The sequence below is a fragment of the Epinephelus moara genome, chromosome 16 (assembly GCF_006386435.1).
Source record: "Epinephelus moara isolate mb chromosome 16, YSFRI_EMoa_1.0, whole genome shotgun sequence".
Taxonomy (NCBI): Eukaryota; Metazoa; Chordata; class Actinopteri; order Perciformes; family Serranidae; genus Epinephelus; species Epinephelus moara.
In genome coordinates this window covers 15,868,614-15,881,418 of record NC_065521.1, presented here as the reverse complement: position 1 = coordinate 15,881,418, position 12,805 = coordinate 15,868,614, and the positions used below count along the sequence as shown (strand labels likewise).

Below are 12,805 nucleotides of genomic sequence, written 5' to 3'. Positions count from 1 at the left end.
ACAATCATGATGAATCTCTAACTGACCTAAAACATGCCACACTTAAACCACACTGCGGGAGGAGAATATTTTGTTCAACGATTCACACACTAAAAAAGCCTTACTTCAACATTCACAGTAAAGCATGCCCACAATAGCATCCTAGATTGAGGAACTGTTTTGCAGACACAGACAGAAAAAACTTAACCTACCACCTACATTTAAAACACATACCCACCGCCTCCCGCACCACTAGCTCTGCTTCCTCCACACTGTGTGTTCCAGAGAGACTTCAAGCCGAACACACTGATATCTAATCATTATTAAATAGACCAGGACTGGTGCTGACAAGCAGCTGACAAACACAGGGGATTCAGGATATGACTCTACCTACACAACAAGCTGCTATCCAACTTCTATAGGGACACCATGTCTTACTGTGAGCCTTATCTTTTGCTCTATAATAACACCACTTACATACGCACACTCCAGAAAAATGGTGAATACACAGCTCAAGCTCCACTTGGCAAAAATATTTAACAGAAATTACCATCATCTTCTTAAACCCCATTTCACGTTATTGTTTGGTGTTGACAGATGGGCACTGCTAGAAAATAAGAGTGAATCCCAAAATTGCATCCTAAACAGCAGTGAGCAATTACTACATACCAACAAATCTATAACTCCTTGTTGAAATCTGGGACCGCCAATTTATCAAGTAAAGCAGCCGCTTGCTTTGAAAACCACAACTTGGCAGCTATCAAGGGAAGAACAGGCAAATCATACAGAACCTTACTGAAAGCTTTCAAGGTGACTGTTGATAAAGTTTTAGAAGCACAGTAGAAGGAATACAAAAAGTACAAAGATTTCAGATGTAAATAACATACAGTGTGCCTTAGGGCTGCAACTAAGGATTATTTTCATTATAGTGACGTCATCATATTGCTCAAACTTGCAGCACTCGTGTGCCTTGTGTTTGCACAAACACACTTCTGGTCTGAACAGTGTGCAGCTTCCATTTTTTGTATTTACACTTCTGTATTTACTTATGTATTTTCATATCTTGTAGGTAATATTATCTGCGGCAACCAGCAGGCCAAGTTCCAGGACTTGGCTGACCGACTTGATAACAAAATTTGTTCTGATTGTTTAGTAGTTCACTAACAAGAGTGCATGAAATGCTGAATGTAGAATCTGCGCCGACCAAGATTCTGCCCCGGACAATGAAGACAAAAATTACTGCTACTAGTACTGATAACATAACTTAAAAAGCTATTGAGGTCAAACCAAATTTAAACCCAAATGTGATCAGCTAATTACAAAATCAGTGCTAAATGTCAAATGTCACTCTCTGACTTTATACATACCTGCTTAATGCTTGAATGCTGATATGATTTTCAAATACATGTGACACATAAATATTCATTTATGTGTTGTCAGATATATTAGTATTTTAAGTCTTTTTTTTCTCCATAAAAAGAACACCTGTCCTATTATTATTATTATTATTATTATTATTATTTCCACCAAACTGTACAAAATGTAAATCTAGGGAGTTGTTTTAAGTTAGCAAATGGCTAGAGGAGAGGAGGTAATTTTTTTTAAATCAATAAAATGTTTATTGGTTGTCATTTACAAACAGCTGTTATTATTATAAGAAAAAACATTCAAATTATTGTATGAATATATTTCTCAAAATACGTGTTAGATTTCCTAATTTTCCAAACCTAAATACATCTATGTGTGTGCATGTGTCTATATTGTATATCACATGACTTAATTAATTGATTAGATCTAGAACATTAATTGCAAACTGCACTGTAGCTAATGATCAGGGTAACAGTAGTAAAAGAGATACAATTGACTTTGTGTTGGCCAGAACAATAGGCAACCAATCAGCTGCATGGTTTGCCGGAAACGGGTGGTCCGAAAAAGTTTAAAAACAGGCAAAGTCTTGCAGCTGGTTTAGAAATCGGAAGTTGGAATCACAATACGACAAATCACAGTTTACAGATACACTGAGGGCTAAGACAGGCAGGATTACAGCTCTCTGCCTGCAATAACAGATGGGCTGGCTTCCGTCATACACACTGCTGAGGGCCAATCTGGGAGGGCAACGTCAACCTCCTTCACACAAACAACCAGACAGGCGTTTGGCCACAACAAAAATAAACACACACCATAAACAAATGCTGAGAAATTGCACACGCTCCAAGATTGCTCAGGAATATTATGTAATTTCCATGAAGTAGGTGTATTACGATAAGGAAGGTTCAACTGGAAAGCTTTTTTTAAAATGCTACACATGGTGTTTTTAAGCATCAGTATACACTTGACAATGTAATTACAATATCATTTAAAGTTTTGTGAACAAATGAGGTAGAAATCATTAGAAACCAATGTATTTCAAAAATGTAACATATTGTAGCATTTTGTACTAACTGGATATGAACAAGGATAAAGTCAATAAATGTCAGTCACGTACAACATGACCACGATCTAGACGGACGTGAGCAGAAATGAGACAGCGGATCTGAGAGAGCAGGGAGTACTGATCTACTAAGCAACAGTCCATCACAGAGCTGTGTGTTGTTAGTCTTCTCTGTGACTTTCTGGTTGGTTTGACGTGATTAGACGAAAGCTTTTACAATCAATACAATGACAGTACAGTTGTCCCTGCTGCAGGTTTAAAGAAGGCAGTGTTATAAAGGGTACAGGGGCAGAGGCTATAGGCCTATCTACCCACATATCTACACAGATATGGCATATTTAAAATTCTTTGCCCAGCACACAGGCAGACCTAGATCCACACACTGATAAAAGTCACTGAGCAGCTTCAAAATGGAAAATGAGTCAGGATTATTATTACTCGCTGACCCAGTGCCATCAGATACGAGCTACTGTGTGAGGCTGCAAAGGCCTACTTGCACTGTATGTCCTGTGACACGTGGTGTGACTGGCTTATATCCTCACTCTAATGTCTAATAGGAGGAGGCTGTTTGCCTGTCCTGTTTTTTTTTTTAATCACATCACTGCCACTGGACCTAAATGCTTAGCAAAGTGCAATCTACACACAGACTCTATGGCTTTAGCCTCATCAGCCTTAATAGCAGGAATGAGTACAAGCCTGCTGGAACTGGTTCATGTCAGAAACATCTGGTGGCCAGAGGGCTTTCACAAAAATCAATAAGGACCCTGAGAAAATAACACATTTACAAAGATTTCTTCAGAGTGGGCGACAGGCCTAAAATAAGACTTTCCATTTTCCATTTCAGGCTTCTGCTTGGCCTACCTTCCTTTTCTCAAATCTCTCTCAAACAAGCACTGTGTACTGAGGAGTGTGGGAAATTATTCACAATGATCACATATAATTAACTATTGAAACAAATCCAAAATGAACCACACAGACATCTTTAAATATTTGCCAGCTTCGTCTAAAAGCATCCTCACAAAGCTTAATAGCCGCAACAACAGATTAATAGAGCAACTTGACACCGGCAGATTTCTTCCTATCAGCAAACTTTATCCCTGGAGCCTTTAAAAAAAACTCTACCGCAGCAGACCATGATACCCTGAGAACACTTACTGTACGTTTCATGACAATGTGCTGAGATTATCATATCAAGTTATTGTGGATTATCATACTCACGCCCCATGATCTTCAGCCCACTTTTGAACATGCTGTCAGTTGTATGATTCCAGTGTGAGCCCTGTGCTGCTATTATCCCAGGTCAACCAGCAGTAGCATCTGAAATCCTGAGTGTTATGAAGCAGTCATCCTACTAATGGGGGAGTAAACCCTTTCTGGTTCAGTCTTAGTATTTGGTTTGCTGTGAACTTTGCTCTTTGTTATGGAACATGCAGTTCTATTCTCCTCTGCTTGGTTTTTTGTCGACAGATGTTGCTCAAGGACTGGACGAGCCTGATGCCTTATCTGAAAGTGAAAAAAAAAAAAAAACATACTGGCTGTGTAAGGTAAAGATGATATGAGTGGGGCATTGTCACTTAATCAGGAGTGTGAGGGAGCTTTGATCATTTCATGTGTTTCATAAGGCTACTCTAAATGAGCTTAATTTACACAACTGCAAGTGCACACTGTTCTGTCAGTCCAGGCTTGAACCTCAAGTCAAACGTCATTTCAAAAGTCAATACTGAGTCACATGTTACTACATGCGTGATAAGCGCTCAATCCAAATTTGGACAAACTTAACCCGAAACGATGCCTGGAAATGATCACTTCATTCAGTGCTTGAAAGATGTAAATCCATACAGTGCTCTCAGCAATGAATATACGAATTCAACCTACACTATATCATTAAAGTCCTTTTAAAACTGATTGTCGGGGCGTCGGTAGCGTAGTGGATAGTGCCGGCGCCACATGTACAGAGGCATTGCCTCGCTGCAGCGGCCGCGGGTTTGAATCCGACTTGTGGCCCTTTGCTGCATGTCAGTCCCCACTCTCTCTCTCTGTCTCCCCATTTCACTAACTGTCCTGTCATTAAAGGCAAAAAGTCAACAAAAATAATCTTAAAAAAAAAACCAACTGATTGTCACAGTCTGTAGCCACTGTATACATCAGGCATGTCCAAAGTCTGGCCCGGGGGCCAATAATGGTTCATGGACTGATCTTAAACGGCCCCTGGCTTGTTGCTCAAAATATACATGTGGCCCACCACCAAATATTGGTTAATCAAGCAAGATCACTTTATGACAGTATCACAATGACAATGTGTTTTCATAAACAGACATTACATTACATAGACATTTCCTGACAGGTAGCAGACATGGTCGCAGCAAAGAAGCCTAAAGTCAACAGCGAGGGCCGACGCTTTCAGGAGTGGTGAAAAGTTAAGCAAAGAGTTTCTTTCATTGGTATGAATTCTATATATTTTGACAAAAGAAGCAGCTGTCCCTCAAGTATTTTCACATTATCTAATCTGGCCACCCTGATACCCCTGGTCTAGGCTACATGATACAGTTCAGTACTGAGTACCTAAGTTGTAATAGCTACTCAAACACGTCTAACCTGGAAACTAAACATGCTGTAATAAGGTTACCTGCAATTAAGAATCAACAAGCTAAAACCCCAAACTACTTTGACATCAGCATACTTGCAGGTCAAGGCAAACATTTTTTACTGCTTCGATCATCACCACTCTGTTAACCAAACAGTAACAGGAGCAGCCGAGCCAGCCAGATGTCTGCCTGCCTGCTTAGCACATCCACTAGCTTTACTACAGACTGCAATGACATGTGGCACAATTGAAGTAGCATGATGCATGCCAGCTCCATGTGTGCTGTCTTGGCACAGATCATTTTACCTTTCAGGGAAGTAAACAGTGAAATCAGAACAATTTGTCCACTGTGACAGTCTATGACAGCAGCCATATTTCAGTTACAGTGGAAGGACAGGACACCGTATGGCCAATCTTATTTCTGAAATGCCAATATCATCTATCACAACACTCAAAATGACATGAAGAATACATACTGCTCTGACATATGAAATGCATCATCACATGGGATTTCACTGTCTTACAAGAAGGACGTGCCAGCATTACCCAAATAGTCAAGACTGAAACTGCATCACTTGATAAATAACACATGTCCTGTTTAGCTGGTTTACCTGTTGGTACAGTGATGTGCAGGAGGGTGAATAGAGAGACTAAAAAAATAGGTAATGAGAGGAAGCAGCTCCTACCTCCTTCTAAATAAAAAAATGCTACCAGTGGTCCCACCAGCTTCCAGCAAGATTTAAAAAACGCCTCCTCAGGGCTGAAGCCCAGTTCTGATGCACTCCCTGAATGAACTGGCCAAGGAGGAGGAGGAGGGGATACAGGGGGCGGAGGAGGAGGATAGCCAGGCCGGTATTCCAGAGATGTGATATACAGTAGCAAGCGGTCTTATGGAAACAGCGTCCTGCTGTACAGGCGAACAGCCTGGCTGTAGAGGATCAGAGCTGGAGGAGGAAGAGGAGGGAGCCCTGCTGCTGGAGGATGCAGCCAGCATTTAGTCCTTTGTGCGTTGTGTCAGCAAGGATTACCACCGTGGAGGAGGAGGAGGAGGAGAGGAAAGGAGAGGAGGGGGAAGAGGATAGCCAGGGAGAGCGGCTGCCCGACGAGCACCGCATTCAGGTCGACGTTCCCTTGCTCTCGCATAAAAACAGGCCAATGGGCTCTGCTCCGCATAGGACTCCTCTGATGCTATATTCCATCACCAAGGACGCGAGCGTCAGTAACCCGCGTGTGAAGCCGACACACTGTGTTTACTGATCAATATGTACGAACACATGCGCATCATGCTCTACATATGGATGTACAGTCCTCTCTTTCATAGCGCGCGGGGACAGCACTTGCTCTACTGCCAATGAGCAGACAAGCAGAGGACAGAGGGGAGGGGGAGGGGCAATATGTTNGTGTTTAGGGAAAAGAAAAGGGGTGGGGCTGGAGGAGATTTTGATGAATGGGCACCTGCCATGAGCCTCATTTTTAGATGCAAGCTGGCTTGTGCAACTGCTGCTGGTGAGCTGGCAATACCAGCCCAGAGTCTCCTGCAGGCTCGAACAGGAAGGAGGAAAGAGGGAGACTGTGTGTGCGTGTGTGTCTTTCCTGATGCTTTCCTAGCCCTGAACAATACTCTTTAATGTGTCCACAGCTGCGGGAGATCCCAACAATATGGTTCCAAAAACGGGTATCCAGCCAAAACGGCATTCTGTTGATTCTGGCAAACACACATGATATCGCCAGGACATGAGAGGCCAATGAATGAATGGGGGCTCAGGAAGTGGTTGAGACACAGCCTTATAATGAAGCTTATTATACCACTTTGCCATCTTGTAAACAAAGCTGCTGCTGTCTGTGTAATGGACTTGTTGGTCTACATCACATAAAAGGGGACATTCATTCATACAGCTCCTCTTCAAATAGACAGTGACACACACACTCGAACATGGCTGTTATCAGACTGGGAAAACTGCTGAAATATGGCTGCTGCTTGGGAAACACAAAGCTTAGATGCTTTGATATATGGCTGCAAGGTGTGTCTGATCAACCAATCATTCTGGCAGGTAACCAAACATTGTTTGAAACCTCTTGTAAATTTTAATAGTAGAGGGAACATCAAACAAGGTTAGGACTGCAAAATCCAAGGCAAACACTCTGTTCCTGTCCTGTGTACTCTGGCGTGGATAACTTGAGCAAGACATCCATACTCCTTGGCCTAAAGCCTATATCACCTGTGTCTTGTGAAGTCAGACATGACCACGACCATGATGGCAGGTCACCTTTTACCTTACTTGCATATAATATTAATCTAATCTGGACCTGCTGTATTCTTCCTGTCCCCTCACAAACTGCTGCCAAATATTCTCACAGAGATCAATGAAGTTTACTCAGTCTATATCGAACTGGATGACCCCCATGTGCTGATGCTCTCAGGGCAGCACAACACATTGCAACTCAAGCTGTCATCTTTGTAACTATTACAGGACTGGCTTGTGGCCAGAGGGCTGCTGGTCTGAATCCTTAGTCCAGCTAGGAAGATCTTGGGAGGGAAACAGGAAACCAGTCGCTGTTTCCCTTCTTTAACTTGCGTGCGCCAAAAATATCATGATGTGCCATGTTATGGCACGTCTCATCCACCATCTGTATACGAGCGGGCATTTAGACGGGAGAGGGTAATTAGGGACGGAAGCAATTGGACATAGCCTATATAATGACGAGGAGCTGATTGAGAGGTTTCACTTTGGTAGGAGAGATCAGTTTGAACTTATTGAAGAGCTGTCACCGGATTTACAGTTTGTGTTGGGCTGCAACACAGCACTACCACCGGCCTTCCCACCAGGCAGGGGAATCCTCCCCAAATACGTCAACAATGATGTCACTGTAAATTGAGGTTTTCGGGGAGGACCCCCGCCAGTTGGATGATTTTTTTTGGAGGAGATGTATTTTTTGCCTTGCTGAGAAGATCTTTCCACTTCTTCCTCATGTCAGCCTCTGTATGAAGGCGGCCAGAGTCTGAACACGTATTGATGTGCCCCGTTATCTCTGCCCATACCGACTGTTTTTTCTTAATTGTGATACGTCTCTCTGCTGGCTGTACAGCTTGTTTAATTTTCTAATTTCAGTGTCGGTAAAGTTTTTCGTTGATCCTTAATGTTTTCTTCAAATCTTAAACTGTAAATAAACTGTCAACACAGATGAGAGGGGCTGTCAACTGTCAATTGTCATCTGTCAAGCACACGGGGTGATTCAGCGGCGCGTCATTTAACGTCACCGCGTTCCTCTAGGCATGCCGCGTGGGGCATTCCGGGGGCATTCACATGGATGCGCACAGCTAAAACCAGCGTAGCTAAGACCAAGCGTAAGCCCTGTTGGTGCAACCGGCGTAAGTCCACTCCTTAGGACTGGTCTTAACAAAGACCGTCTTAGGAGTTACGACCAGGCTTAGAAAAGACCAGTTGGTGCAACCGGCCCCTGGTTACTCTAAGAAAATCCACAGTCCTTGTTGTGAGCAGTTTCATGTAAGAACAACTTTCTTTCTACAGAACTACACCCCCACCCGTATCACCAAGCAGAAGGGAGCGAGCAGCTAGTCATGGACAAGAGGCTCATGCACATGACAGCATGAGATGTAAACATTAATGGCGTCAGTAGAAAGAAAATACTTCCTACATGAAACTGTTCACAACAAGGTCTGTGGATTAAACTCAAGTTCTGAAATGTCAAAAAAGCCTTTATTTTAAAACAGAACACTGGCCCATCAGTGTCACTGAGTAGAGATATAATGGATATGAGGTTGTTTTACTAATTACATGTTGTATAATTGAATCAGTATCAATGGTAGCCTACTAAGACTCATGATCTTCAAAGAGTTCTAGAGGCTTTTCCACCCAAGGAGGAATTACGCTCCACTGGAAAGTTCACTAGCACAAAACGATCACATTTAAACCCAGTGGCTATTTGGCACAAATCCTGGTTTTTACAACCTCAGTCAAAGAACACTGGTTTTGGCCTGCAGCTAAGGAGACTGGTTACTGTGAAAATTGACATCCTATTGTGGTGACAACTACTGTCAGGCTCCACATTGTAATATCATGCAGGTCTCTCAGCCAGACATGCCCTTCTCCTTTTAAATTTTAGTATGATAATTTTCTTACTTAAAAAGTGAGGGGAAAACCTAGTTGCATTCCTCAGTCAAACAAAAGGTTGCTAAAATCCCCAAGCTAGCTCCTGTACCTATTTTTATCCTTGTGCTGCTGCAACATCCGAACTTCAAGATATAAATAAAAGTTCATATCTTATCTAATCTTAGCAACTTGCACCTGCAGTTATGGTTTCCATTATTTCTATTAAAAAAAGAATATGCCTAAAAAATGCCGAAGACGCAGAGTATGGAGGAATTCTGTAAACGTTACTTGCCTCTCAGTCTTTAACTGCTAAAAAGAAACACGTGCGGAAATGCGTACCAAGAATTTATGGGAGAAGGTCTATTCAGAGACCAAGAGACCAAGCACTAAACCACAAACAGACAAGAACAGGCCCCATACCACTGAGGGCTATTTTTGCACAGTGTATCTCCGAATTACCAACACATAGACGAACACAGAGGTAACACCTTTCCAAAAGTTATCTCAAGTGTGTACAAATCTTACCTTGAGAATTTCCACACAGTATTTTGTCCATTTCTTCTTAATTACAATCAACTGATAACTTCAGTGTCTCAAAACCACTAGTCATTTCTGTGATGTAAGCCAGCAAGCTTGTGCTTTAGATTTGTGGAGCCAAGAGGGGATAACAAGACAAAGAAAGAGCAGATGACTGAAACTTTGCTCCAGAGTAGGTGTGGCTGAGGGGCAATCCTGGCTATGCCCAGCTGCAGCCCCTGTGTGTGGCAGCTGCTGCTGAGCTCTGCTTCATCACTTCCAAATGGCTAGAAAGATGACAGGTGTAACGGGTTTACGTCTTGTGTAACAGCCTCAGCTCCTCATAGAGCATAATGTCATAGTCCTAACATGTCAGTTCAGCATGTTGCAACTAGACTCATATCACTAATGAAAAGGATTTAAGGGTGCAGCTCATGTTCCCACACTTCTGTACTTTATATCAAGTCAAGTCAGGTGACAACTACTGCTCTGTAAAGTTCACACAGACAACTTGGCCAGTGCTGACAGGTACAGTAAAACAACCATGACACCCCACTAGACAGCTAGCCGACGTTAGCTTACTTGCTAGTCAAATCACAGCCCAGACACTGCCTGTTTTCTACCTAGACACAACGTCGCACCAAACACCGTTCAAAATTTGCTAATTTAATGACTTTGCTTACTATGAGAGCACTTGTACGATATAATGAAGGCATACTTTAAACGAATTGGTACACGAAACTCATCGGCTTCATCTGCAAACATAACCACCAGCATTTCTTCTTATAGCTCAAGTATCAGTTTCTAAATTTAACACCTAACACATCAGGATAAGCTCGAGCTGCTTCCTGTCGCCCACAAATGCTATTTTGATTTAGGAACATCATTGACAGGCAAATTAACTGGACACGCCTCATCTTTATAGAAGTGAAACGCTGCTGAGAGGATAACATGCTTATATACTGTTAGCAAGATATGTGCTATAACCTAACAACACTCGAGGTTACATTAAATTGGCAACAATATGAACAGAATGCTGCGTGGCTTTATAACATGAGCGGAGGGTGAATTATGCTAGCTTGTCTGCCGTTGACGCTAGCTAGCTAACCCATGTTTGGCCATCCTTTATTGGTATAAAAAAACACAACTTCTTTCATGTTGTAGCTACTCACCGGGCCTCTGTCAGGGATGTTTACTTTGAGGTGACATATATTTCCATGTCGCTGTCCGCCGCCAACGTTGACATGGCTTGTTTTAGAACAAACAAGTATTTACTATATCGGAAGGTTTTGCTGCACACAGCCATGACAACACGCCCATGCATTACGTCACTACGAATGCTGCCTTCACGTGCTCCTCGTACTAAACACAACAAATCCTGGATTCAACTGCCTTTATAGTTTAATTGACTTCAACTAGGTTTGATTTCAAGTCACCAGCTGCAGAAAAAGTATCTTCTCAGGTGGAGGTGCTTATGATTCGCTTATTTTTTAATCAAATAAAATAAACGGTGTTTTGGGGGTAAATAGAAGCAGATTTATATTGAACGTGCATTTTCAGTGCAATACAAACGCAAAATGAAAGCAGCACAACACATTCTTCGTGGAAATATTTATCTAAAATAGTCCATAAGTCGTGAGCAGTTGCAAATAAGTATGTAACACCTCTTAATGATGCCAAGCAACAGAGGGAAACGGACGTGTTAAACAGCAGCCAGGAACCTGCCGGTGATTAACCTGTACCTAAAACACATCACCAAACAACATGATCAAAATCAGAATACTAGTAAGAAAAATAGTGTAAACTTTAAGTCATAATTGGAAACATATCCTGGTCTTGCAACAACCAGATTAGTGACCACATGATTTGCAGACAAACAACACAGATACATATAAAACAATCAAAACAACATCATCAAAAAATAGGCTAAATATTAGTAATAAAATAAAAAAGGAAGGAAAAATGAATCATGTTTTGTTCTTGAAGCAACCAGATAAGTGACCACTTTGCACACTAAAATTAAGAAACTGAATGTATGGTCATATGTAAACTCAAAGTATCTAGCTACGGGAGACCTCTCATCCCTATTTCTGATGCTACTCTTAAGCTCAGATATCATAATTCTCAATTCCCTTTCAGTATTACCCACATAGAAAAATCCACAAGGACATCTCAGGAGTTGAACCCCACATGTGGTCCAACACATGCATCTACAACTGATTTTATTTTTTCATTTTAGTTATTTATTTTTTTTACATGTGTCAAGATGTGAAATGGTCCCCTTTGATCATGGCATTACAATGCACACAGTTTCAACGAGTAAATTTCTCAGGGAGAGAGAGCTTTAAAAATGTGTAGGCCTTCATTCCACAGCTCTCTGGTGATGACAGATGCAATTTCATGTGTACAATTTGATCTCTCTTCTTACTCTGCAGCATACTTGGAAGGCTACAAACAGAGGCAGCATACTCACTATGAATTACTGCATTAATGAGCACTTAAGTATAAGCACGTAAAGATAACCATGTCAACAATAACCGCTGTATATTATCCCCAAAACAATTCCTTAATAGACTGGACTCCATATACGATACAACTTGTGCTCTAGTATACAGGAATATAGTAGGTTATAAGTTGTAATTAACTGTAATTAATTATTAATTTGCATTTTGCAAATGTGAAATTTAAAAACCTACAAAAATCAAACAAGAAAACAAAATGACCTGTAACCTATTCAGTAGAGTTGTCTTTTTATGGGAGGACGTATATAAAAACTGCATGAAAACGCATCACAGTTCCCCACATCATCACCTGCAGTCAGGTCTTTGTCGGGCCCCTGGTGGCTGTGGGGCCTTCAACAGTCAGCCGTTCAGTTGCCTCTCATGCCTCAGGCCTGATTCTGTCTTCCATTTCTCATCATGTTAAATGAACTCCAGGTGTTACATTATTGTCTGCAAGGAGTCACAGGGTCAAACAGCTAAATGACTGTTCTTCATAGCAGCCACAGCTGCAATTACATTTCAGATAATGATCATGTTATTAATATATGTATATTCTAAAACACAGACAAAGACTGACGTGAACTTGTTTATTAGAATTTTAATTAACTATGTACAATATTTACAACATGGGAGTGGCAATTTCTGATTTCCAACTCAGCCGCCCCACATGTCTTAGGGCTAT

The 12,805-nt window shown here is 41.6% G+C and overlaps 1 protein-coding gene across 2 annotated transcripts in view; it reads right to left on the bottom strand.

Annotated features, from left to right (window-relative positions):
• mib2 (MIB E3 ubiquitin protein ligase 2) overlaps positions 1 to 10,946 on the bottom strand; it is a 50,601-nt gene extending 39,655 nt beyond the window's left edge. Inside the window, exons 1-2 of one of the 2 annotated variants that reach the window (XM_050063868.1) lie at positions 10,795 to 10,925; positions 3,629 to 3,913 (exon numbers count right to left, since the gene is read on the bottom strand). In XM_050063868.1, coding sequence (XP_049919825.1) covers positions 3,629 to 3,659 — 31 coding nt within the window. In that variant the 5' untranslated portion in view covers positions 3,660 to 3,913; positions 10,795 to 10,925. Of the gene's footprint in view, positions 1 to 3,628; positions 3,914 to 10,794 lie in introns of both variants that reach the window. The other variant, XM_050063869.1, reaches the window with a different exon arrangement.
• Between the last annotated feature and the right edge of the window lie 1,859 nt (positions 10,947 to 12,805).